At 41.5% G+C, this 26,943-nt stretch overlaps 4 protein-coding genes and 1 non-coding gene across 7 annotated transcripts; 3 read left to right on the forward strand and 2 right to left on the reverse strand.

The window, feature by feature from the left end:
• The first annotated feature begins 8,253 nt into the window (after positions 1-8,253).
• On the forward strand, positions 8,254-10,140 carry jun (Jun proto-oncogene, AP-1 transcription factor subunit). The gene has a single exon (XM_088313707.1). It carries the CDS (start codon positions 8,575-8,577, stop codon positions 9,544-9,546), a length of 972 nt encoding a protein of 323 aa, XP_088169833.1. The 5' UTR covers positions 8,254-8,574; the 3' UTR covers positions 9,547-10,140.
• A 2,079-nt stretch (positions 10,141-12,219) lies between these two features.
• Positions 12,220-14,374, forward strand: LOC148324772 (uncharacterized). Its single transcript, XM_088313730.1, has 5 exons — positions 12,220-12,363; positions 12,598-12,638; positions 12,710-12,784; positions 12,848-13,037; positions 13,592-14,374. Exons 1-5 carry the CDS (start codon positions 12,297-12,299, stop codon positions 13,963-13,965), a joined length of 747 nt encoding a protein of 248 aa, XP_088169856.1. The 5' UTR covers positions 12,220-12,296; the 3' UTR covers positions 13,966-14,374.
• Positions 14,375-15,436: 1,062 nt separating this feature from the next.
• Positions 15,437-18,480, forward strand: faslg (Fas ligand (TNF superfamily, member 6)). Its single transcript, XM_088313729.1, has 4 exons — positions 15,437-16,703; positions 17,038-17,092; positions 17,169-17,240; positions 17,767-18,480. Exons 1-4 carry the CDS (start codon positions 16,461-16,463, stop codon positions 18,189-18,191), a joined length of 795 nt encoding a protein of 264 aa, XP_088169855.1. The 5' UTR covers positions 15,437-16,460; the 3' UTR covers positions 18,192-18,480.
• Positions 18,481-20,740: 2,260 nt separating this feature from the next.
• trnae-uuc (transfer RNA glutamic acid (anticodon UUC)) lies at positions 20,741-20,812 on the reverse strand. The gene has a single exon. It is a non-coding gene; the product is annotated as a tRNA-Glu (tRNA).
• A 401-nt stretch (positions 20,813-21,213) lies between these two features.
• On the reverse strand, positions 21,214-24,993 carry LOC148324775 (uncharacterized). 3 transcript variants are annotated; one of them, XM_088313939.1, is made up of 4 exons: positions 24,912-24,993; positions 23,309-23,494; positions 22,099-22,153; positions 21,214-22,002 (listed from the first exon to the last, which is right to left on the reverse strand). In XM_088313939.1, the coding sequence occupies exons 2-4, from the start codon at positions 23,453-23,455 to the stop codon at positions 21,707-21,709; spliced, it is 498 nt and encodes a 165-aa protein (XP_088170065.1). In that variant the 5' UTR covers positions 23,456-23,494; positions 24,912-24,993; the 3' UTR covers positions 21,214-21,706. The 3 variants fall into 3 exon arrangements, with proteins under 3 accessions (XP_088170065.1, XP_088170063.1, XP_088170064.1); XM_088313937.1 differs by lacking the exon at positions 24,912-24,993 and having other exon boundaries at positions 23,309-23,648; XM_088313938.1 differs by lacking the exons at positions 22,099-22,153; positions 24,912-24,993 and having other exon boundaries at positions 23,309-23,648.
• Positions 24,994-26,943: the final 1,950 nt, after the last annotated feature.

The following is a 26,943-nucleotide window of genomic DNA, read 5'->3' on the forward strand; positions in this document are numbered from 1 at the left end:
CTAAACCTAGACTTGAAACTCTCAAACTGACTTGAAAACATAATTGAAAACTATGATCCCGACTTTAAAACCCATCACCTGACTTGGAAAATGACATTTAAAGCTGATATGGAAACCCTAACCCTGATTTAAAACCCTATTCAGAAACTCTTAACTCTGACTTGCAACCCTAACCCCAAATTGATACCCTAACCCTGACTTCAAACCCTAACATGAAAGCCCAACTCGAAACACTAAACCTGACTGAAAAACAACATTTCAAACCCTAACCCTGACCTGATTGAAACCTTACCTTGAAATCCAAACTCTGAGGAGAAAACTTGAAACCACAACCCTACCTTGAAACCCTACCCCCCCTACTTGAAACTAACTAACCCAACTTAATCGCCCTATATCAAATCTTAACTTCAAAACCCAACTTTAAAACCCCCTAATCCTGACTTCAAACTCTAATACCAAAACCTAAGCTAGACTTGAACTCCTACTTTAAAACCCTAACTCAAAGACGCCGGCTATTTTTGTCTGAAGTGCGTCCCAAAGTCAAGAGACGCTGGCTAATTAGCACCATCCAGACGCATCACGGCCTCTTGCCCCAAGGGGGGGGGGACCAAAACAATTTATGGCCACTTTCACCTTCTTTCATCGTGCTCGTCAAAGTGACCGTCACAAGGACGCCTCGGAGACGGACGACATCGTGGAGCGTTTAAATTGCGAAATTCTAGAGTGCAAACACACAACCATGGATGTCTGACACGCTTCCCCCCCAACTGCGGTATCACGATACCGTGCGATCACTATCAAACTATCATGTGGATTTTTTTTATCAGGCACTCGGTGGTGATTCCAAACCCCCGCTGTGTGAATGCTGTGGTCCACTTGGTCTTCATTTAGTTACATGTCTGCTTTCATAGGCCGACCGTTTGCATGCGAGCCCCCCCCCCCCCCTGCCCACTAACCACTCAGTATTGATCACAGATCAGCTTTCATGGCCTTCTCAGTGGAGGTAGGGCTTAGCGTTCTGAGGACGATGGTGTGCTCATACAAGTGCAAGTAAGAGAAAGCAGAGTCAGGAGTTGCTAGTCTAATGTTTCATGGGCCACCATTCTATTTGTAACGCTCATAAATCCAATAAGAGCTCATCTTATAGCGACGCTATGTCATAAACTCAGCCTCGAAAAACAGCTTCAAAACCATTCGGATTCACTAGTTCACTATTCTTTTTTCATTTATTCATTTTTTTTAACCCTTTAGCTAAGCGGTGAGCCGAGTACAGTGGTGGCTTGAGATGCGGTTTTAAAGCTTGTAACTCAAAACATTTGGATCTCAAATCATTTCAACCATTGAAATGGATGGAAATACCGTTAATCGGTTAAAGCCTCCCAAAAAACAACATGCGTATTTGTTTTTAGTTTTTTTTAAGTCAGGAAAACAACTTAAAAAAATAATGACTGAAAGATGGATTTGATGATCCTTTCTTTAATACATTTTGTAAATGGAAATGTTAAGAAATAAATTGTTTTTTTTTTTGTGCAATAAGTATAAGTACTAGCACTTGGACTCACATCCAAAATCCACCTTCGATATTCGTTTACTGTTTAATCAGCGAGTCTCAAATCAGCTGTACTTTTGTCCAAAACGCTTTACCAAGCCTCCCTGATGTTTTTTTTTTAACATCTCAGCGTGTTCACTGAAGGCTAACGGAGCCGCGTCAACCTATTGGAAAGGTTTTCCTTTTTCGTTTCAAATAACTTACTTTAACCCAGGATCCCTCATTGTGCACCGGCCAACGGCACAGCAACAGTTGAATTTAATGATCATTTGAACGCAGCGCATTCTCACACACTACGCACGCTCCCCACTGTCGTAACCTTCACAGGTTTTGTGGTTTCCTATGATCTGTGTGGGCCATGAAGGCAACACGAGAGTACGTTGGAAGCAGCGGTAGTGAGAAGAGAAAAAATTACACTGTAAGCGACACACCGCTTGTTGTTTTTAAATTGACCCGATTTGGCTCGAATCTGAAAATTCCGATTCGTTTTCAACGGCTAATTCGCTTCTCCAGTCGAGTCACCCGCAATTCGTGCACAGCCCGATTAATTACCCTACAACCTGTCGTACGCTTGTGCTTTTCTCTCCTTGAACGTCCGACTCTTCCTCACTCGCTTCAAGACTCCTCACCTTCATCTTCCTCCTCCTGGCTTTGACTTCTTGATTGCCTCTGAAAGGCCCGGCTGGAATAACCAGCAAGTCCAAACACATGCTGACAAGCTGCCAGCTACACTTTTTTTTTTTTTGCACACACAAAACAACACAAACATACACTTATGCCCCCTCCCCAACACCAGGCCCCGCCCCCCTCCTAAGTGTGCTAAAACAAAAAAAAACACGCGCACACATTGAATGAGCGGGGTTGGGGAGGTTCCCCCCAGCTTTGCAGAGGTAAATGGAGTGGAACAGGTTAGCGTTGCTGCCATACACTGTCCCACCTGTACAAACATAGCTTGCACACACGCACACGCACGCACGCACGCACGCACACACACACACACACACACCAAATAGGCCTCCATCTGGAGTGAGGCACCTCTGGGTTTTAATAGCTATCGATCATTTTCCCTGGTGACATACTGACACTCGCCGCCCTGTTACTGCCAGCTGAGGACTCACATGCACAACCCCACACACACTCATACACACGCACACACTCACGCGTGTGCGTGTGTGTGTGCGTGTACATTGGAGTGCGCGCGGCTCATTGCCTTTGTTTTTTTTATTTCATTTACATAATCAGGCCCAGATGCACTCTGACAGATTAAATGACACTAGGACAACAAATAAATGAAAAACATCTTATTCCCTCTGTGGGAAAAGCCGTCTTGTGTTACCTTTAATAATTACGATAAGAATTGTTACAGCCGCGAGCAGTGATGAACAGGAAATAGGGACGCATTGATAAAAAAATTTTCAGTCGGAGAACAAGTTGAAGTGCTTAAATTGTGCGAGTCACCGATACTAAGTACTGAAACTTGATAAAAAAAAAAATGAAAAAATAAAATTATTATTGCACCTGATAGGGAAAATGTTCTCCGCTCTGGTCTAGCCGACAGAGCCACGTACATTTTAGTTTAGGAGTAATAGAGTCCCAGATATATGCCCTTGCCCGTAAAGTGCAAGTACATTTTCTATTATCCGTGTCAAGAGTGTGTAATTAGTGTAGTGCAGTCCATTGTCCCTGTGGCCCTTTGTCAGAAATCAGCGCTGGTTTAATGGCGGGAGGTTAACTCGTCCACTCCATCTGTCTGGGTCATCTTACCGGTCGCTATCTTCAGCGCGCCGTATCTAAATATGTCCTCCCCCACCGCCTTACTTGACGAGTAAATCAGTCCCCTGGCGCTGGCGAGCTCAGGGAGGCACCGAAAGAAGGATGAATCGCATCGTAAAAAAAAAAAAAACAGCACCGCCGTCTGATTTTTATTTTATTTTTTCTTTTACGGCTGCTAATGCAGTCTTTACACGCCGCGGTACAATGTCACACTGTGACGATCAATAAAGTCGGGTATAGTCTGATATAATGGGGTGGATTCACCAATGCGGTTGATTAAGGGAATTGCTACCGCCACGACGGTTTTCATTGCACGTTGTTTGATTAGTTGGATTATGGCACAAACTACAAAAAGTACGGTGCGCATTTGATTTATTTTCCATTGTAAAGGTTCAAAAAGTATCCTCCTTGCACACTTTTGGAGATCATGTTACCCTTGTGGTTTCAAGGCCGCCGCACCCCATACGCACGTCACGCACAGTGCGTAAGCACCATCCTCCGCGCTATCATCGAGTGCTCACGTCATGCGTGCACAGGTTCAGGGAGTCACGAAAAACATGTACAGAGAGGCGTTACGTATTCAGGATATTAAAAAAACTATAACTGTATTCCATTAATGTTGCAGAAAAACGTAATCAGATTACAGATATATTTAAGAAAAAAAAAAAGATTATTATGCAGAATTACATTTTTAATACAGGGAGAGAGTCGGCATAGTCGAATACTCGCCGCTCTCAAACTTGTTGGCCAAACAAGATTTTGTTAAGTGGATAACTTGGTCACAATATACCTCAACGGACATCCCACGTATTGATTCTTTTGTTGGCCAACAATTATATGACTGAAACAGGTCAATGGACGAGGGAATGGATGGTGACTGTTTTGGATCATATTCACTGCACGACTTAGTCATTTTAAATAAAATTTACAAAGAAACGTGTGAACTGATCCATCGATCTGTTGATCTATGTATCTAGCTAGCTAGACAGCCAGCCAGCCAGCTAGCTAGCTGGCTAGCTACTAGCTATCCAGCTAGCTACCTAGCTAGCTAGCGAGCCCTGCGTACTGCTGTCTGTTGACTGCTCAAAACAAAAGAAAGCAGAATGAGGCAAAGGTTGGGTACTCGGGTCACATGACTTGATTTGTGAAATGCCGACAAGACTTTTACACTCTTTGTTCTGGTGGCATATTCTTAAAAATTAATCCCTACTTCTCCTCATTCATCTATTCATGACTTCAGCACATATGAAATGATTATGAGTGAACGATGGCGTCATGCAGTGGCCCATCTACACGAGCACGCTCGGGTGTACAAACTATGATGTCATTTCAGACTTGAATGAACTCCCGCTTTTTAGTTCCCAACTCGCTTGGCAAAAGAGAGCCGTTGGCCGATTCTCTGGTGCACTTTCAACAAGCGTTAATCCCTCTGAATGGCCGCCATGTTTAAAGTTACAATTCCAACATGGTTGTTTGCCAAAGACGTTTTACTGGGTGGACGTGCGCGGGTAATTTTAGCTCTGGGGGATTCTGACAGAACATTTTTTTTTAAGGGAACCCTGTTTCATACAGTAAGAGCAAAAATAGATTAAACACAATTTAAATGAAAACACTCTTTAATGAACGAACAAGTCTTGTCTTGTCTTTGGAATGTGGGCGGAAACCAGAGTACCCGGAGAAAACCCAAGCAACATGCAAACTCCACTCAGGAAGCGCGGAGACGGAATCGAACCCACGACCTCTGCACTGTGAGGCCATCGTGCTAACCAGTCAGTCATCGAGTGTTTGCTACTTTTGGAGTAAGTGAACAAAAAAAAAAACAGAGTGGAAAAAAATTACCTTTTTTTTTTTTTTTGCATTTCTTTACAATATCAAACAGTTCCCCGATGAACAGCCGTAAAAAGTCAGAAAACATTTTCACTTCTGGATGCAGCACTTCTTCCACTCACATTGTGCGAATGTGGCGCAACTTCATCGAGCAATCACGTCCTGTATGTGTTCATACCAGACCAAAAACATTTGAAAGGAAGGCTATTTTGCTGGCATCTCTGCGTGCGCTTATCAAGTCTTTCAGTGTGTGCTTAATGTGACACAACCAACAAGCAATAAATGCACTCCAACAAAACCAGAAACAGGAAACTTTGCAAACAATCACAAGCAGCTGTATTTTCCAAGTTCCCCAGAAACTTCCTGGATATTTTCCACCCGTGTTGCCCATCCGAGGCTAATGCTACACTCTGCCGCCCAAAAAAGTCTGAGCAGCTCTGCTTACCTTTTGCCTTTGTGTTTCCCACGGTATAACATTATTAGTTTTCTCAATTAGAGGAAAAATAGAACGTCTTTTTGGGAGATTTTATTAGAAATCCGCATTGGCCGGCCCAACGCCTTTCAATGGCCACCAGGTCAACTTGTTACCATAGCGACACACACACACACACACGCACACGCACACACAGTGAGAGAAAGCAACAAGCAACTGCATGAGACTTCAGCGGCGAGAATTTTTTAAAAACAATACAAGCCAGCCCTCAGCCTGTTTCCATCACGGGGGAAATCCGGCCGCCCTGACAGCCACTGATAGGAGTAAGATGAGAGGGAGAGGAACGAGGGAGGAAAAAAACCACGGGAGAGAGATAAGTGAAAGACAAAGTGTGTGTGTCGGTAGAGTGGGGGGGGGGCGCGAAGGACAATACAGAGGGGAAAGTCATCATGAGGATGGAGGGAGGCAAGGAGAGTGCAGTGAGGGCGTGAGCGAGGGAGGGTCACGATAAAAAAAGTGAGGAGGGGGGGAGAGAGAGAGAGAGAGAGAGAGAGGTATGATAGGAGGAAAGGCTGCAGAGCGAATCAACTCGGGTCAGGATGCAGCTGAGCAGGAACACCGCGCTTGGAAGATGGGGGGGCAAGGGGTGGGGTGCGAGTCTGTGTCTGTGTGAGAGCCAGTTCCATTTTGGAAATAAAAAAAAAAAAGTAGAAGGTGAAAAGTTTCAGCATTCATACAAAACTAGTATACCCGTTCATATTTAGAAACATAACAGGAAAATTATAATGGCTTGAAAGTCCACTTTGAAACCTGATTTGAAACTCCGAATAAAACCCAGAACCTGACTTGATACCCTACTGTCAAATCCTGAGCCAAACTTGAAACCCTACTTTGAAGACCTTAACCTGACTTGAAAACCCTAACCTGAAACCCTAACCCTGACTTGAAACACTAATCATGACTTGAAACCCTAACCCCTACTTGAAACCCTACACCTGACTTCAGACCTTACTCTGAAAGCCGAATCATAAGACAAAATCCTACTTTGGAGCCCTAACCCTAACTTGAAACCCTAACGGGGTCAATACCCTAAATTGAAAGCCATGACTTGGCTTGAAACTCTAATTTGAAACCTAACTCTCACTCGAAACACAACTTTGAAACACGATTTCAAAATCCTAACTTGATACCCTACCTGGTACTTGAAACCCTACTTTGGAACCCAACCCTCATTCCAACACGGCTACTTGTGACTGTCTTAGACCTTTCATTCACTATTCATCCTCTTTGTTCGCTATCCTTCATCACATTGTCTGCCCTACAGACTTTACTTGAATTTTCAAATGCACACACACACGCACACACACACCCACACACACATTAATAAGACCCGGTGGCAGCCATTTTTATAATGAAAACGCTAAGGCAGGGCTACATGACAAATGTCCCTTGTTGCTGCCCAGATTTACTGTGATGGCCTAAAGACGGGAATCATTTCGTTTCATTATCAAACGTGCACACGCACACACACGCACACGCCCACACACACACGCCAGGAGGAGCAATGTCTTACCGTCGCGTCCTTCACCAAGAGAGAGCGACAAGCATTCCGTGTCCGTCGAGGTCCCTTCTTTCTTCTTTTTAATTAATTAGACCCATAAAAGGCCACAGCCCGAAAGACTTTATTGGTGTTGGCGATTAATGGTCGCTAACTACCCAGACTAATCAAAATATGGGATTTACTGGCGAGAATCACGTCGGAATATCGATTGGCCGCCAAGCCTCTCAGCACGCCGTAACTCACTCGGGCCATGACATCACTGGGCCCTGTGTGACTGCCTTTTTTTTTTTTTTTTTTTCAGTTTCTAGCTTTAATAAAACTATTTAATTATTAAATATTCTTGATATAGAATGACACAAATTTGTAGTAGCAGTACTGTTGAAAAAACTATCCAATGTAGGGTTTTGAGCCTGTGGATGATTTCAACCATTTGATTTAATTAATTTATTTATTTTTTGTGATTTTAAATGTGGGTCAAGTAGGGTTACAAGACAGGGTAAAGGGTTTTCAAAGTTAGGTTACAAGCCAGGGAGTTTGACTCTTGTATGTACTGCTGCAGTTTCTTCAGTCAGGCGACAGACAGCTTACGAAAACCTGAAACCAAAACCTTTGTTCTGCACAATGTCTTATTTTTAACTTAAACCTTTGGGGATTGTTTAATTGTTTACACTTTATTTATTCTACTGTATTTTCGCCAGTTGTTATTGTAAACACACATTGTAATTGAAAAATACATGTTTTTATTTAATTTTTTGTCCAAAATTCAAAACAGTGGCAACATAACTCGATGGTCCAGTACATTTTTTTTAACAACTTTAGAAACACATTTGTGTACTTGTAAAAAGAGTCGGCAAGTTTAAAACGCAGAAACGGGAGGAATAAGCAACGACAGCTCGACCACTGACAGTCGAGAGCGGGTAACCAGATATTCAAAAACAATACGTCATCCCACAATGCACCGCGCAGGCGCTCTCGCCCCGCATTACCTCAGCCCACAATGCACCGCGACTTTCAGAACCTTCTGGGGCGGGTGGGGTGTGGGTAGTCTAGGCAACGTCTGGACAAGCCCGCCCCGGGACACGCCCTCCAACCAATGGGAGAACCCTGTCGTGACATCATGGCTATTTTCGGAGAGGCAACGGCGGCATAAGGTTTGCCTCCACGCTTGTAGAAGTCAGAGTATATACACGACAGCGAAGGGAAGCACCACCGCACCGAGAAGCTGGGAAAAGTTGAGCAAACACTGCCACCGGATGCTGTATTAAAAGAGTTGGATATATTTCTTAAAACTTGAGTGAAACAACAACACTCAGATTAGTCGGTGTTGATTCGTGTGTCGAAAGTGCGTGTTGACAACTTTAGCTGGGACTTTTTGGGACATCAGCTGGTAACCAGGAAGTCGTTTATTTGTCATTTTTCGGTTTCACTTCTATGTATACGAAGATGGAAACTACTTTCTACGACGACTCGCTGAATGGTGCCGGCTACGGATACAGCGGCTCCAAGGCGCTCAAGCACAACATGACGTTGAACCTGTCCGACCCCGCCGGTAGCCTGAAGCCTCACCTCCGGGCTAGGGCCGCCGATCTGCTCACCTCCCCGGACGTGGGCTTGCTGAAGCTGGCCTCGCCGGAGCTGGAGCGGCTCATCATCCAGTCGAGCAACGGGCTGATCACCACCACGCCGACGCCGACGCAGTTCCTGTGTCCCAAGAACGTGACCGATGAGCAGGAGGGCTTCGCCGAGGGCTTCGTACGAGCGCTGGCCGAGCTCCACCACCAGCACATGCCCGGGGTCCCCTCGGCGCCGCCGCCGGTGGCGTCCGTAGCCGGGGTGGCTGTGTACAGCGGTACCATGCGCTCAGACTCGCCGGTTTACGAGGATTTAAACACGTTCCAACCAGCTATCAGCACCGTGTCGTCTCCAAGTTACACCACCGCGGTCCCCAGCTACACCACCACGGCTCTGAGCTACACCACCACGGCCCCGAGCGCGTCCTTCCCGATTTACGCACAGCCATCATCCTCCTCTTCCTCCTCTTCGTCGTCCTCCTCGTCCCATCTCCCGATGCTCACCGTGCTCAAGGAGGAGCCGCAAACGGTGCCCGAGATGCCGGGTGAGACGCCTCCGCTGTCCCCCATTGACATGGAGAGCCAGGAGCGCATCAAGGCCGAGCGCAAGCGCATGCGCAACCGCATCGCCGCCTCTAAGTGTCGCAAGAGGAAGCTGGAGCGCATCTCGCGACTGGAGGACAAAGTGAAGAACCTCAAGTCGCAGAACTCTGAACTGGCATCCACCGCCAACATGCTGCGGGAACAGGTGGCGCAACTCAAGCAGAAGGTGATGAACCACGTCAACAGCGGCTGTCAGCTTATGTTGACGCAGCAACTCCAGACCTTCTGAGCCACTAGCTTGAGGTGAAAACAAAAGTTTTAAGTTGAACCCAAAAATCCTGCACCTGGTTTGGGATGACACGGCGCCACACTGGCAGGAAGGACCGAGGGGCTGTGCAAAAAAAAAAAAAGTACCCCAGTGCCATGAGATCCGTCCTGGAGAGGACTGCTCTGGATGTGGCAACAAAACAGAAATCCTTTCTGTTTCTGTTGCCAAACTGGACAAGACTTATTTTTCTTGCTTTTCATGGATCAGTGGAGAATACAGTCAGTATTAGAGCTGACTTGATATGAACATGCAATGGACTAGTTTTCTTGCTGCAGCTCATCATTATTGGGCCAGCTCCGAAACATCTGGACACAAGTTTTTTTGGGGGGAGGGGGACACGTTGTCTGACTTCTTGAGTTACAACACAACTTTTTCTTTATTGTAAGAAGTTAGAAAGAAAATTCAAGATTGACTTTGTTAAATGGGGTTTCACTCATTGCTATATGTATATAAGATCAACTCGGAGTACTTATGTTTACCATTTGTAATAAGTATAATTTTTTTATGTTTGAAAGTCATCAATATTTAAGAAGAAAATAAACTGTCAAAAATTAATCCATGGTCTCTCCTTGTTTTCTTGGTGTGGGTGTGTCACACAACAATAAGGCATGTTGTAACGTGTTGCAAGAGTTGCGAGTGGTAGTGCCTGCTCCTTCATTAGTCTTAAGTATCGATCAGGCCTAGTAAGCTATACAGCCAGCTCACACCCTGAGTGGAGGACAGTTCTATTAACTGAATTTCACATTAAGATAGTTGCAGGGTGAAGATGAAACATTTTTTTTTTGTCAAGATGGATTATGACACCTGTGGAATCTCACGTATTTGACAAAAGTGGAAAATAACTGGCGAGCCTTCATGCTATTACATCACATTCCATAGCGCCATACTTCCTGCACTTATGAAAATACTGAAAACCCCAGCATGTGATACACGTAAAACAGAAGAAAAATACAATTTGATGTAGAAAACAACTGAAGATGGGATTCAATTATTAAGCCACCAAAAGTTGACTAAATCACTTACACTTACTTTGTAAATAAAGTTATTGGACACTGTCAACTAAGATAAATGTGTCATCTTATCAACACACTACTAGATCACTTCTAGGTAAATTATTAATATTTTATTTTTCATTTGTCAATAATGCTATAAAATGTTAATTTGTCAAAAAACAAAATATGAGACCATAGTATTTTTGACACAAAAAGGTTAATAAATCACTTCTGGCTAAATGCACATATATCACACTTAATTTGTCAATATAATTATAGAAAGGATTCCACATATGTTATAAGGCATTAATTAAGCCTCAAATTTGAAGACATCATCCATTTGAATTACATGCCACTCTGCTATACTGAAACTGCCCTTAAAGTTATGTATCTGCCATGTAGTCAACAAGGAAAAAGTTAAGTCACAGTCTATTATTAACAACTGGGTGATTTATTAGCAAATATATTAAACTGCAGTATATGAACTTTTGTGTGACACACCTTCTTTGATTGTCCAAGTAGTTATTTATTAAAATAGTTGATAAAATGAACGTGCTACCCTATTACTCCTAATGCTGTGCACTTTGTTATAAGTGTGGCTGAATAAGGCATTCAGTTCATCATGTGGTGCAAATAAAACCGTCAGTTAGCACAATTAAACACCAGGGGACGACACAGTCCCAGTAAGTCATTACTGGCTGTCTTCACATATTCACATGATTACTTTCCATCAATTTAAATGCACAACTATCAACATTTAATTTATCAATAAAAATAATTCAATTTAGCTATTTTATATATATAGTCCTATAACCATGTTTTCTTTAATCCAGCGCACCATGCAAAAGTCCCGTAATGTCATGTGTAAATTAAAATGTTTACACTGTATAATATACAATTTAAAATAAATACTTTTACCAAATGTAATGGATTAAAAAAAATATTATATTAAACTAAATAATTACAAGATTATTTGTTAGTTGTCCTATAATGAAATCAAATTCCACCACGCTTGTAGTTTTCCCGCATTTAAGCATCTTTTTTTCTAATCTGGTTGCCTAATTATGCTCTTGATCGGATTGCTGAAATGTGGGAGCGGATGACATCATTCCGGAAAACGGTGTCCTTGCTTTACCATATAAGGAGAGGGGTCACTCGGAAGATATACGTCACGACAAAGAGGGCGTGTTTTACGGGAAGTGACTCCTCTCGACTAATCTCTTCTGGATACGGTAAATCCCAAGACCTGTGTCAAAGGAGTAGATTCATGACAAAACGTGTAAATTAAAAAAATGCTGTCCCCCCCCCCATAGCCCCCGTTAAAGGACACAGATATCTTTTTTCAAAGTATAACTATTATATTTTATTTAACTCATTGTATGTATTTGTTTGTATGTTTGATTGTATGCAGTATTCATGGTTACTTGCATTCAATAATTTACGAGAACTGTAAATGTTCTCTTGTTAAAATGTGTCAGTGACAACAAAAAATCGTCAAAATTTTAACTGAACGGCACTTTTTTTCTAATAAGTACGTACGGACTGATGTATTAAAAATTAGATTCAAAGTTGTTGCATTAATACTTGAGTCCAACGTATCAATGTCACATTTTACAGACTTCATGCTTTAGCAGTCCGTTCTCGCGATACTTCGTCACCACCACGTGACATTGTTTACTTCCGCATTGTGTTCTTACCTTCTGGCTGTGCCTATCGAAAATGGCTCGAAACGAAGAGAAGCAACAAGGACGCTTAAACAGACTTTGGCTACAAAAAGAGAGAGAAGGTAACGCAGCTTGTACCGAAGCAGTAAAAAAAATGATTACACATCCTGTAATCTCGTTGACATTTGGCGACTCGTTAGCTTCATGCTTGATGTTAACGATCGGTCAACTTCAAAGATAAAAATGGGGGGGGGGGCGATGGGGTCAATGAGCCATAACCGCGATGTGACTTTTGTTATCTCGTTATTTATCTCTTTTCACAAATTTGCAATGAAGTGCCGCCTTTTTCATTACAGAGGGTCGACTAAAAGATGTCCAGCAGCGAAGACCCAAATTGGTAATGAAACGTTGTGTTAATTTTCACATGATCATGTTGATGCTGATTTTTTCCAAAATCTCCCTCCATAGTGTACTCTGAACTCGGCTTCCTCTGTGAAAAAGTGGATCCCCAGTATCAAGAAAGACATGGAGTATTACTTGCAGGTAATAATAACCTCTTGACATTTTCACTATAAAAATAAATATTTTTTTCTTTCCCGCTCTCAGCAATCCCAACTTGCACATTACCCTGAGAGGAAGATAGAAGAGTTTCAGCTGAAGATTGAGTCCTTGGAACGAGAGTACAAAAGTTTTGTGACCAAGCTACGAGTGCTTGACCCAACCTGCAAGCACAAACCTTGGACCCCCAGGGCTTATTCTAAAAGGAGATCAGACGTCCCCGAGTCTACCACCATTGGTCAGTGCACACAGAAAAAGAAAACAAGACTAACTGAACCCCCCTAATATTGTTTCGAACTGCCTCTTAGTGCTGACGTCACTCAAGCATAGTTTCTTACAAAGACCTTGGGCGCCATCTTGTGGCAGTAGGAGCTATAAAACAAAAGTTTTTTTTTCATCTTTAGTCCCTGTGAATTTATGCTAGTTTATTTAGGCTGTGGTTCCGATGTAAGAACGTTCTAGATTGAATCTGGGTTTATAACACTAAAAATATTGGTTTCATGCCAAAAATCGGAGAAAACAAGCATTATATGAAGAGAAACATGTCAAGCAGAACATTGACTATGATGCGAATATTTTTTGCCTGACTATGAAACAACAAAACAGAATTCCCGCTCACATCTTAAAAAGTCTTAAAAGGCATTGGAGCCATGAATCTAAAACCAAGGCCTTGATTCCTATAACAAAAGTCATTTCATTTCAAAAGTCTTAAAAAAAAATCACATAAAAAGTCGGATTTTATGATTGTAAATAGTCTCAAATCTCCAAATAAATGATATGTTCCATTCACAGCGAAGAAGTCAAAAGTCTCAACGGCAGCGTTCACCCACTCTGAGAGCAGTTTGCCCGCTTCCATGGCGACCACAGAGGCGACCTCCACAGACCAAGATCAGCCCCTGAATTTCGACCGCACGCGCCTGGCGATGGTCGCCGCAGCGGTCAGAGGAGCGTCAGATCACCAGGACGTCTCCCAAACGCAGAACCTGGCGAGGATGCTTCAGCGTTCCCTGCCAAACTTGGGCAACATGGCGGTAGAGGTGAGTTCAGTCGTCGGTCAGAGCGAAGTCGCGGACGAGTCGGCTCAGAGGACAGCTGGGAAATCCTTCCTGGGTCATGTGCTTGGGCTGGATTGTTACTCTTCGTCTGAGGACGAGTCAGACTCATGACTTTAAAACGAATTACCTAAGGAGGTTTGTTTTCCTTTTATTTTTCTTTCTTTTCTCACGAGCAATAACAGCAACGGTTTGGCGCCACCTGGTGGCAAGTTGGTCCAGAGGAACTGTTGCATTGAGTTGCGAATCTTCATCTAGACAAAAGTTACCATTTGTACCATCTTGCATCTGTAGGCCTAAATTTAATCAATAGGCGGGCATGAATATCTCACGGACATTTGCTGTTCACAGCAGGACTCTGTCCCTATCGGCCACAAGTAGCGAGGGTTCACTGTTGATATTTCATAGGAACAGCAGTGTGTGATCATTGACTAAATCATGTCCCCATTGTAACTTCTTTCAGAATCTGATGATCATTAAAATAGTTTTTGGTGCGTCCCGTTACAAACGGTGCACAAACCTGTATGAGTCTGCTGCCCCCTGGTGGTTGACGGCCACTGTACAAGCAAACAACACAGACTGAAAATTATAAACATAAAAAAAAAATTACATTTCATCTTAGACAAGATTTTGACCATGTTTATTTATCGATGGATGATTGCTGAAGAGTTGCTGTGGCTTATATGCGGGTGCGCCTTATAGTCTGGAAAATACGGTAACTGGCATTTGATCAGCGTGGGGAGAAAAAAAAAAGAGTTGTGAGAGAGTACCTTTCTGTGTCAGCGTTTTCTTGCTAATGTCACCACAACCATTTGCAATGATTCATTGGCTCCTATCTACTTGCGAAGCCGCTCAATGTATTCCGCCGCACATCTCCATGCTCGCAAACGTTCGACTGGCTAACCACCGGAGCGCGGCAGTTATACCAATGCAAAAAAGCACTTTCGGTATTATACGTCGGAGAAACCACGGTTGGTCTCAGAATGGAAATGTGTTTTATTTCTTTTCTAAAAAGTAGCGTAGTGAACTACGCAAGTACGGTCAATGCACAGATTGTGTGAGAAAAGTGCCGGGGGTCCCAGGAAACATCAGAGACCACAGTGAAGTGAGGATGTCTTTTCTTGTAAGTAGGCCATTGTCAGCATTCTCACGACGCTCGCATACGATCACACTTGAATGCTTGTCAATCTTTCAGAATTGTTTTTTTCATTCTATATATTAATTTTTTTTTCACATTGTAAAAACGTAAAAGTCACAACTCATAAAAACATCTTTTACTTTGTCCACATTCTAAAAGTATTTTACATTTTTAAATGAGAAGGTACAATCAATCTATTTGATGTACTTTATCACTATTTTGAAAAATGGAGGAAAAAAAATGGGAATTTGTTTCATATTGTAAACCATAAAATAAAATGTGCTCTTCTCATTTCTTTCCGTCACTTGGGTTGACGTTGGTGACAAAAAAAAAAGTGACTAATATTTCCATATGTGCCACGGCACGTCATTGTTACTATTTTATTTTGCAGGTTGGGTTGCTTGCCTTCAAAGACGCGAAACCTTTTTCATGTGGCTGCAGCATTTGTTTTTGCAACTCATAACTTGCTTAATGTGAATCAGCTGTTTAGCTGAAGCTATATTGTGAAAATTCTAGTTTTTAAAATATTTTAGAAAAAATTTCAAACTTTTATTTTAAAAAAGTATCTATTTTTTCACATTCTATAAAAAGTCACATTTTTGTAATATTGCTTCGCATTTTGTAATTACACATTTTTAAAATTATTTTGTAATATATGTCCAAAAAATTACTTTTTGTATATTTTTCCAATTTTTTTAAATATAAAATTTTGTTGAATCGTCTCACATTAAAAATTGACTTTTGAATTTAACACATTTGTTAGAAAAGCCAATAATTCTCACATTTTGTAGATGTTTACAAATATTTTAAAATTATACATTTAGTTTTTTTGCATTTAAAAAAAAAAATGTGTGTGTTTTAATGCATTTGTCAAATTCTTTCAAATTTTGTAATATTAATTCACTAAAAATACATGACATTTGTTTTGTTTTTTGTTTTTTAAAAAAAAGTCCCGTTCCTTCTGATTAGTGAACTGTTTTAATTTCTTTTCATATTTTTTTTAGTTTTTTTGTAAAAAAAAAAATGCATATTTGCTTTTTATTTGATCGTTCATTTTTTAACATTTTTGTTTGGGGGGAAAAAAATCACATTTTGTACTTTCGGTCAAATTTGGTTGATTGTTATTTAAAAAAAAAAAACTAAAAAAACATTTGTTTTGGAGTTCGTGAAAATGTAACATTTTGACCGTTTTGTACTTTTTTCACCCCATTGTGCCGAAAACAAAAATTCTATTATCACTCCTTTCCACCATCATGACCACAAAACTGGACAAAAAGACAAGGTAGCATCCTTTCGAAGTAGGACAGGTGACTGTGACTCACGTCCTGAGACAAACTCAAAAAGTGTCAAGGCAGCGATGACATGCGGGGACCGACTTCTACGAGCAAAGGGGGCGGAATTTGTGGGTGGTGGTGTTGCTTGCAAGACGACACAAACGTCCTATACATAGTCTTGCATTCGGAGCGGCACCATGAGCTGTGACCAGAGCTATCCCTTCCGACAAGTGTTCTTCGTGGATGGAGTTGAGCGAGCAGGGCAGCCGCCCAGCTGGTCCCAGAGAGGTCAAAAGGTGAACAGAAGTGGCGGCTGCACCCGTGTCATCCCCACGATCGCCACCGTGGTCCTGCTGCTGTTTTTGCTGGTGTTTGCGGCGCTGGGCTTTGGCGGGTACCTGATGTACAACATGCAGAAGGAGCTGAGGGACGTCAGGAAGGTGAGGGCCACCTCACACACACACACACACACACTCTAGACTCAATATGACAAATGTTTTGTCATGTGATTTTGTACAGTCTTAATTTTTTTTCACAGGTCCGATTCACATTTTTCGCAGTGGTATCTGTCCTCGCTATTCTCAGCTTTCTCACAGTTTATTGATCCGCTCACTTAAATGGGACAAAAGCATTAGCTGTGCTGGTGACATTTAAAATTTGAGTTTGAGTGTGTGGTCAGTTATTTAAACACACAGGATGTCTTGTCACTTTAATTCGAAGAACGTGAGCAAGTGGGGGGGACTTTGTGGTATTCATCACCTTTGTTTTTCTCAGATGTCACGTGAGCTCAAGCAAATGCAGGAGTTGAGCAGACCTGAGAAGCAAATTGGTAAGTGGTGATGTCAAATCATTCACCGCAATGTTCTCACTTCTGTGAACTGACGATTCAATTTGGTACTTTTAAGGTTTGGATGAAGCTGAAGGGAAAAAAGAGGACAAAAGCGAGAGGGAACAAAGGATTGCAGCGCATGTGATAGGTTAGGCTTTATTCCAATTTCATATAAAAGCATTAAAAGAGGCTATTTTGTTAAAAAAAAAAAATTCGGAACTGTAGAACTCATACATTTTGTAAAATAAAGTGTAGTGTATAGATTATTTTTTATTTTTAAAATTCTTTTTAAAAAATCATTTGACAAAAATAAATATGAAAACACTTGATTTTAAAAAATGACATTTTCACAATTGAAAGACTGATTTTTTATTCATTTTGCCTTCGTCCACAGTTTAAATTTTTATTTTGGGGGGCGTATACGCCGCTATTACGCCGTTGCAAACCCCGCCCCCAATTCATCCCTGCGAAAAAAAAAAGCATCTTTCCGCAATCTGCCTGTATTTATTCATTTATTTATTTTTCTTAATTTATTTTCGACATTTATTCATTTTAATTTTAATTTTTTTTTTTTTTTATGAAACACTGAAACCGCGAAACGCGAAGCACGACGTGGCGAGGGCTCACTGCCTATATATCAAAATGAAACTTATACCACGCTATTTCTGTCACAGGACGAATTGAAAAGCACGTCCACAAAACGCTGCATTGGGAGCCGCGCGTCGGCGCCGCGTTCACCGGCGGCGGTGTGGCCTACCAGGTGCAGGACGGCGCCTTGTGCGTCAACCAGAGCGGACTCTACCACATCTACTCGCGGGTGGAGCTCATCTTCAAGCATTGCTCGCCCACGTCCTCCTTCGTCCACACGGTGTTTGTGAGGTCGCCGTCGGCCCCGGACGCAGCCCTGATGGAGGCCCACCGGGCCGGGTTCTGCTCTCGGCGGAGCGAGGTGAAGGAGCGTCACGCCTGGACCGCCGACAGCTACCTGGCGTCGGCGCTGAGGCTCCGCCAGAACGACCGGGTCCTTGTCAACGTGTCGCACCCCCAATATCTCAGTCACTCCAATCACGGCAACTTTTTCGGTCTCTACAAGATCTGATTGGAGCGCCTGAGTGACGTCATCACGTGTCACTGTGACGAAAGACCACTAACACTAATGTGAGGTGTAGCATATTTATTCAGCACGTTGAGCCCTTGAACACACCGTTTCAAGACTGTGTACGATGATGGAGGCTTTTCTCGTCTTAAAGCAAGGATGATGACATCACTTTTCTTACCTGGCTTCATTCCAGTTTTTACTTAACTTATTGTGACCATATTTAACTGAGAAGCCACAGCAGAGACACCTGTACCATGCCGCTCTATAATAAAAAAAAAAGTACAACTTTTCTCTTCTTCGGCCATTGTGGTTTAAAAAAAGCAAGAACATATTTTAGATTTTCGAGTAAGTATCCAATCACAAGACGTGTTCATCACTTTCAGCGTAAGGCCAGCGAGAAAGCCTTAACCGTCACCAACTCGTGATCTGATTGGCTATCGCAACTATCAACTGTAAAAGCCCCCTTGAGACAGAAGAGTCACCTGCACGATTGTATCTGAAGGCCTCGGACGAATAGCGCGCGCGATTTGGTATTGTGAAATCTGCCTGGCAACACGAGCTAGCTGAATTCTGATTGGATAAAAACCCTCACCTAAAAATACAACACTAGGATATAATATGACATCAATGTGAAGAATAGGATCATGATTTCTTGATCATGTTAGGCCTGCAGAGAAGGCCTTGACCGCCCGCCACTGCCTGAATGATATTGACACATTTTTATAGTCTCACAGACAGCAAACTCATTCCCTCTCCCGTGATTATTATTTTTGTTTTATCGTATGTCTATAGATCTGTCACGAGTAGCAGCCCTGCAGTGATGTTCCGTGAATCGCCGTTCAACTTTTACAAAATTCAACTGTCTGCAGGCTGTAAAAATGTCTCAATGTGATTGGGTGAGCAAGTGTCCGAACGTAAAATGCTTGTGTTTTGGAAAGGGAAAGCAAATGAGTTGCATGGCTGCGGAGAACAAATTGACAACCCCCCCCCCCCCAAAAAAAAAAAAATAAATCAACATCATCGATTAGTCAACATCGACTCAATTATCATCACATTTGAGTCAACTATTTAAAAAAAAATTGGAAGGCATTTAAGGCCTGTCAGCAAGTCCAGCCCCCCCGCAGGAGATAATCAATAGACCATTTCTTGTTCTATGGTTATCATCACAATGTTCCTTTGTCATCACGGCATCCACTCTTAATATACAAAGAACAGAAAATGCAATGATGACACAAAAGGTTATGAGCCCATATTTGGGGTTTTTGTGGGTTCGATGTGCATGTCGTTTCGTTTGCATTGCACGCCAAAGTGAGACGAAGAAGATGAAGGCGCTTCGCTGGCACAGATAAAGGAGCGGGCGCCCGCAGCAGGTCTGGCGCGCACTTCCTTCCTGTGCTAATATCGTCATCGAGGGTCTTGAGCGTGCGGTGGAGGCAAGAGCAGCAGCTTTTTTGTTTTTTGTTTTTTTTGCACTGTCTTCACAGCCGCATTAGTCTGCAATTCTTTTTTCACACCAGCAGTAGTAAAGCAAGTTCATCTGTCACGTTATAAATTAGTTTATATACCAAAACGCCCCAAAAAGAGTTTCACTTTTTTTCTATGCTTTAGTTTTTTTTTAACAATTATTTTTTAGCCATAAAAACGTGGTGTAAAATAGTTTCATATTTTGTAATTTAGTAAAACAACAACATTTTAACATTCTAGTGTCGTAAAATTGTTTAAAGACGTTATCAAAATTCCTAACGTTCACACAAACGTGTGAAGAAGTGAAGCACTGCATAAAAAAAAAAGAAATTGTGCAAGACATGAAAAAGCCGTGATGGTGAGGTAACAAGAAGTTTTTTCAGAGCAATAGCTCTACCTTGTGGCGTTTCATGAGAACTACAAAAAATGGTTTCACTTTAAAAAATGACATTGATTTTGATTTTCTGCATTTTGTCAATACAATATATATTTTTCTACAATTTTCCTTTACTTTGCAAATTATTTTTTCTTGCTAAACTTTCATGTTTTTTGTTAAATACTGTTTTATAATTTTGCCATTAGTTTTTTTTTCCTTTTTAAAAATGTTTTGTTACTTTATCATTTTTATGTAACGTTTCACTTTTTTTTTGTTTTTGTAAAAAAAAAAAAAATCACATTTGTTTTTTTCGTTTTATATTTTTTCACAGTTTGCAAATCTGTTTGGCATTTTGCAAAATATGATTTATTTATTTATTTATTTTTATTAAAAAATAATAATAATAAAACAATACTACTCTGATTGGCTGTCGACCAGTTCCGGGAAAAGCAGTGCACAAATGGATGCAAGAATGAAAGAAAGAAAAAAAAAAAACAATATTTATATCTGAATGTCCTTTTTCATTTTTGATTTATTTTCTGCGATTCGAGCTCTAACTGATTATTATGCACCACAACTTTGTGTCACGCTGCTTATCAATCAATCAAGCCTTGTGCTGTTAAATTGATTATATTGCTTATATTGTACTATGGCAACATAAGTTCCATAAAACCAATGTTAGATGACAATGACACTAACACAAAATGTGTTCCCATACCGGGAGTCGAACCCGGGCCGCCTGGGTGAAAACCAGGAATCCTAACCGCTAGACCATATGGGACCTGCCATTATCGCAGTCATACACGTTTATTGTCCAATAGAGGGAGCCAATTTACTCGGGGAGTAACTTCCTCCTTTGCATTGATAAAATCACGTAGCACGTAGGAAGTTATTAATATTTAATTGTATTATTATACTTTTTTATCGCTTTAAATTGTATGGGATTATTTTTATTTGCGCACAGGAGTTGAATCCGCATGTCTACTTTTAACACCGACATTCTAGACACAAGTATTTCTACTTCTACGTTATAATTACAACCAGCCAACACACCAGCCGCTCTACACACAAACACACACAACGTTATCACTCATGAGCAGTGCAGTACTTTATTTTTTTCAACATACTTGGATACATGATATTTTGTCATATTCCGTAAAACATTACTTGGACTGAACAGGTGATTTCATAGTTTGTGAAAATCAATCAGTTTGGAAGCATGGAACTATTTTTGGTCAACATTCCAACGTAGGCAAAGTCGTTCGGACGTATTTGGCGAATTCAACCACATGCGTAAGTCAATATGGGAAAACAAATATTTTTAGCCAAACGACTTTACTGCATACGTTTGAACGACAGGCGAGATGTTTGAACGACTTAGCAGTGCGTTCGAATAACTTTACTAAATACATTTGAATCTCATTCCAGCTTTTGGGTTTATTAGTGTTTTTAACGAGGAAAAACATCACATTATTTCTGTTCAAATTAAAAATGCATTCGCAGATTTAAGCACGATCAGACTTGCCGCAAATTTAAGTTTCAACAAAGCGATAAATGAAAGTAAAACCACTGAAAAAAGTAGTCAGTGCTAAAACAACACCCCCAAAAAGGGTGACAAATCCATTTTTCAACACACTTTCATGTGGAGCGCCATTGTCGCACAACGGGATGGCCGTCAAAGTTCATAGATGTGGAAGGAGCTGTCAGCGATCTGGCCGCTGAAGTGGACGCTCACCGTGCTGGATTCCACCATCTTCATCTTCTCAAAAAAGAAGACTTCGGTTGTTCTGGGCTTGGTCTGAATGTCCATCTCTCCCCGGTTCAAAGTCTGCTTGAGGACCACCACGTCCGCCTCCTTCACCTTCTCCCCTTCCTTTAATGTGGCTGGCGAGAAAGCCAGCCAGCCGTAGATCAAGTAGGTGGCCGTTGTGTCCACGGTGAAGAGGTGATGTCGTCCTGAGCCATCACGCTCTGGCGAGAAATTTTTTAAAAAATTAAAAAAAACAAAAAAAAACGTCAGTGCTCGCCACACTGCGGAATACGCAAAACAGAGAGAGGGAGGCTTACTCTGGACCGAACAAGTCACGTTAACTTTGACTGTCCTGCTTGCCGCTCCGGCGTCCTGAAGACAGACATTGGCAAGATACTGTTAGTAGTGATGCGTAAATGAAGCTTCAAATCTGCTACATGAACCAGTGGTAGTATTTTTGGACTCCAGTAGATGGCGCTCTCTATTCAATATTGGGCTGAAAGGACATTGACTTGCCATTTTTTAAAACCTTTATTTAAACCGACAGTGCCATCTACAGGACTCCAAAAATACAACAACTGGTTTATGAAGCAATTTTCAAGCTTCATTTTTACATCACTAACTGTTAGCTATTTTTATGAACTAGATTACGATGCAGTAATATATTAAATAATGTTATACAGTGATTCAATATATGGATATCTAACCCCATAATTGCTCCCTTGACTTATGAACTTTCGCGTTCCTTGGAATTCAAAATTAGGACCGTGTTGCTGATAGAATGACTACGTGAAATTCTGCCCTATCAATACAATCACACAGGAAAGGCAGGAGTTAAGAAGGACCCTCGATCGGACTGGCCAGCTTTGGGAAAGTTCGTTTTCTTCAGCACGGGTGTCAAACTCGAGGCCCGGGGGCCAGATCTGTCCCGTGCCATCATTTAAGGCAAATCAACTTCCTGATTTTTGCCAAATGTCTTCATTTTTAACGACACTGAGATATTGCAAATATTTTTTTCTCTGACTCCCTCCTTTAAAAATGTATTGAAAAATAGTTGAAAAAAAAATATTTGCTGATTTTTTTATTTCAAAACATGTTATCCATTTGTTGCGATAACGACCCTCTGAGGGACACCATAACCGTAATCTGGCCTAGGACAAAAATGAGTGAAAAAAAACTCATCTGAAGTTCCGTTCACAATTTTTAAAACAAATACGTCATTTTTTGGGGTGGAGGGAAAAAAAGTGCTTGTGTTTGAGTTAATGGCGATTTCTTGCTCAGCAGTTTTGTGCCGTCCTTGAATGGTCATTTGAATGCAAAAGAGAGAGCCTTGTGCAAGGTAAAAAAAATACACCGTTCTTAAAAAAAAATGTAAGTTTGGATATCTTAAACATGCATCATCAATGAAACACATTTTTAGACCAACCTCCACATTCAAAGACTAGTCGACTCATGTAAACGTGCACAAACTTACACACAATGACTCTATAAGAACCAAACGTGCGATAATTGCACAAAGTGCCTGACCTGGTCGCAAATGTCGAAGCTGAGGTGAAGAATGGTCGCCGTTACTGCAGCGCCAAGCAGCATCGCTCCAATCAGGGCGCTCGCAGATCTGACGTGCACCCGCTGCCTGCTTGCACGCGGCTTGACGTCTGCTGCCTCGCCCAGCATGCTGAACACTTCCAAGGGGAATTCCTCTCCTTCTCCTGCCTGATGTTGTGCCATTTGCATTTGGGTTGACATTCATGCAGGTTGCACGCGTTTATAAAGGGTGTGACGATCAGTCGCCCACACAAATAATCACGCCGACCCAGCATTCACAAATCTTTGTGTTGGGCAATAGAAAGTAAGAGACGGGAAACCCGTCCGCCCATGCGAGCGAGCCTCATAAAAAAAGATAATGGCATCAACACAGCGTGTCTGGGCTCCAAAGGTTTTACAACTCAGTGATGACGGAGAGCTCCTCTCAAACTGGTACGCGGCCAAACGGATCTAACGAGCAACCTTCGTTCTGCGGCATTGACACGATTTGTTTACAAACTGCAACAAATAACCGTTTGACCTTCTTTCTTTTGACCTACGGACGATACTCAAAATTTTAATTGGAGTTATTGCATTAGTTTTCATGATCTAAAACAGGGGTGAGCAAACTTTTTGATTGGCGGGCCACAATGGGTTCTAAAATTTGACAGAGGGGCCGGACCAGGAGCAGATGGATGGAGTGTTTTGGTCATCCCACCTCATCGGAGAAAAAAAAATACATTTAATTTGAAATGAAAGTGAACAAAAACATTACAAGAAAAATTATCATCTTTGACACACCACCGTATTTAGAAAATAAAACACTCGCAAGGTTTGGCCATTTAATTTTTTTCAAGTTTGGCGGGCCGGATTAAAACGTTTAACGGGCTGCATGTGGCCCCCGGGCCGTAGTTTGCCCACACCTGATCTAAAATAACTTTTTTTTCTATGCATGTCCCTTTCGAACATCTTATCTGGCTAATTTCCTGAAATTATTTGCTCATCAATTTTAAATAAAACTCACCTAAGTCCGTATCTCACTGAGTGGTGAAGGCTTGCGAGTTTTAGCCAATGTAGCAATTTTTTATTTTTTCATCTGGGTTTGTGAAAGGTTGCAAAATTTCTCCAAGACATTCACCATGCATTTGCAAACAGTTTTAATATAAATTTGGTGGTGACAAGAAAAAAAAAAAAAAAGTCTAGCGAACGTCTTTGAACTTCCCAAGTTGACGACTTTGTAAAGCAGAGGTGCTGAGTATTGAGCCCTGTGGCACACCGTTTTTTGTTTTTTTTAATTTTTGTCTATCTTGTCACAATGCTTATTTGGAAACTGTTACGACGACGCTCGCCATAGTCTCGGATATGGTTTCCAACATGGTTTCTTCAAGTGGTCCGCATTTTCATTCCCGATACAATAACATAACGTTGTGGCACATGGTATGCAGATAAGCACCTTGACACGTTTCCGCAGTATCGCTCAAGCGCAGCCTGACTGAAACAAAAACAACTCGGCGTCAAGAGTCCTGTGTAAACTCTCGCCCTCAGTAGCGCGTTTCAGTCGAACGTGTTCACGGACTTTCCTTTTCTTTGTTACACTCCCTCTTACTTTTTCTACACCTTACGTCACCGCCCACAGCTGTTCGGCCTCCTTTGAAGTCTTCAAGGAAGCCCGTGTTGGGTTTCGTCACTTCTTGCAGTTTTGCGCTGCGTTATCAGATCTCGTCTTGCAATAATTTGCAGAGCTACTGTCTTATCGGTCCATATCTGACGACAATAAGGTAGTTGATTGCAATTGTGCGCACAAAAAAAAAAATTAAGCAGTTGATTGCATAAATGTCAAAAGACGTCGAACGGTGACACTCCTGCGTCGTACTTCTGTGCTTCCATACGTGGAGGAGGTCGTTAATACCCATATGTGATTTTAACGCCCCTCCCACTTGAATCAATGAAAACCAAGCTTGTTTCGTAAACACTCGGCATGCTCTCCATGTGGCAACCTTTGAGCTGGCCAGGAAGTCACTTAATTGTTTTATGACGGAAGCCTCTGTGTGTATGGGGCAAACCACAATTCTGTGATATAAGCCGCAGCAAGTCTTTTTTTGAAAAAAAAAAAAAAAAATGATATACAAGATGCACCAGGCTATAAGCCGTCATTTTCTATGTTGAAAAAAATGAGTTGTTCACTGCATGTACGGAACAATTTTGTACTGTGAATGCACACAAAACAGATTGTTAAAACAGTGGCTTTTAACGCAACAACTTTGCTAATTAAAAGAGAAAAGACCAAAGAGAGAAAAAAAAAAAATCGAGATTGATTTTGTGTATTTTCTGAACTATAGAGCGCCCCTAGTGGTGAAAGAAAAACCTACAGAAAAGCCGCACCGTTGTGTTAGCCGCATGGCTCAAAAATCGAGGAAAAAAGTAGCGGCTTATCATCAGGAAAATACGGCATTTGTTTTTTCTGATTACATAAAATACGATAAAAAAAAAAAAACTGCAATTATTTTAAAAAATGCATTTGTTTTTGACTTCTCTTCATCTTATCTCATCCGAACGTCCATCAATCCATGTCTTTCAATTTATTGTTCTAAAATCAATTTAGAGCTAACGAGCGCCAAGGAAATTCTTCCAATGTTTTTCAAGAACCTGCTCACCTTGTTCACAAATTAGAAACTTTGTTGTTTTCCATAATGAGTTGTGCTAAAACGACAAGTGAAACTTCTCCTCGCCATTGTGGTGTGAAGCGGTTCGTCGAGTGGTTTCGGCTGCCGTTCCAAAAAGGAAGTCCTGGTTTACCGATACTTGGACTGAAGGACCTGCAGTGGAATTTTTTTTGCAGCTGATGCGCTGTGGCACCACATCGATTCCCATCGGAAAGCAGGCCTTGTTCCCCAAATGATCAGCAACAGTGACAAGCATGCGATAACACCCCCGTTAAGGACAGAACGTCATCAAAAGTCGACAAAACCCGTTTAGAAACAAACAAGCTCATAATCACATATTATAATTTTATCATAGGTTAACAAAAAGGATGAAACGTTTGATTGTCATGAGACGTTCTGGGCCAAGGAAAGGCGGTGCAGATCAAACCTTGAGCCGCTTTTTGTGCAAACCTGATCATGTCTACAAACAGACGGCTTGATTATGTTTTTTTTTTGTTGTTTTTTTTAAAGTTTAAGTGTGTCAGGTGGAAGTGAGCGTGGCATTAGTGACTGTGACGCGAGCAAGCGTACTTTCACTTCGGTCTCTAACGGTGTAGACAAATGTTTAACGAACCGGTTGATGATGAAACCAGAGCAAACAACTCGGAAGTAACCTCGAATAATGTGACGTTTCAGACAATACGTGAGGTCACTTTCTAATAGACATCATTAGACATCATTGATTGACTGATAGAAAAATGCTACGTCACTAAAATAGTTAGAAACACTAATTAGCTTGCTAGCTAAAAAAGCTAATTAGCGAGCAGAGCTAATTAGCTGCACATAAGTGGTTAGCTAACACAGATAAATATAATAAGTTACATTTGTGAATTGAGGAATTCACTGGCAAGATAAAATAAATAACCTTAATACTTGTGAGAATAAATAAACACAAAAAAAATAGATGAGCAAATAATGGTCAGGTATGCTAATTGG

This window comes from Idiotropiscis lumnitzeri, chromosome 13 (assembly GCF_059441095.1).
Source record: "Idiotropiscis lumnitzeri isolate Australia: NSW breed Sydney's pygmy pipehorse chromosome 13, RoL_Ilum_1.0, whole genome shotgun sequence".
In the NCBI taxonomy this organism is placed as follows: domain Eukaryota; kingdom Metazoa; phylum Chordata; class Actinopteri; order Syngnathiformes; family Syngnathidae; genus Idiotropiscis; species Idiotropiscis lumnitzeri.

Bases quoted from the DNA above. Each gene is read 5' to 3' on its own strand.
- jun (XM_088313707.1), top strand. From the start codon at position 8,575: ATGTATACGAAGATGGAAACTACTTTCTACGACGACTCGCTGAATGGT.
- LOC148324775 (XM_088313937.1), bottom strand. From the start codon at position 23,527: ATGTCAACCCAAATGCAAATGGCACAACATCAGGCAGGAGAAGGAGAG. The intron at 22,154-23,308 runs GTCAGGCACTTT...GTCTGTCTTCAG, and splicing joins GCTTCGACATTTGCGACCAG to GACGCCGGAGCGGCAAGCAG. The intron at 22,003-22,098 runs GTAAGCCTCCCT...ATTTCTCGCCAG, and splicing joins CGTGACTTGTTCGGTCCAGA to AGCGTGATGGCTCAGGACGA.
- faslg (XM_088313729.1), top strand. From the start codon at position 16,461: ATGAGCTGTGACCAGAGCTATCCCTTCCGACAAGTGTTCTTCGTGGAT. The intron at 17,093-17,168 runs GTAAGTGGTGAT...GGTACTTTTAAG, and splicing joins CAGACCTGAGAAGCAAATTG to GTTTGGATGAAGCTGAAGGG. The intron at 17,241-17,766 runs GTTAGGCTTTAT...TTTCTGTCACAG, and splicing joins GATTGCAGCGCATGTGATAG to GACGAATTGAAAAGCACGTC.
- LOC148324772 (XM_088313730.1), top strand. From the start codon at position 12,297: ATGGCTCGAAACGAAGAGAAGCAACAAGGACGCTTAAACAGACTTTGG. The intron at 12,364-12,597 runs GTAACGCAGCTT...TTTTCATTACAG, and splicing joins GCTACAAAAAGAGAGAGAAG to AGGGTCGACTAAAAGATGTC. The intron at 13,038-13,591 runs GTCAGTGCACAC...TTCCATTCACAG, and splicing joins CCCCGAGTCTACCACCATTG to CGAAGAAGTCAAAAGTCTCA.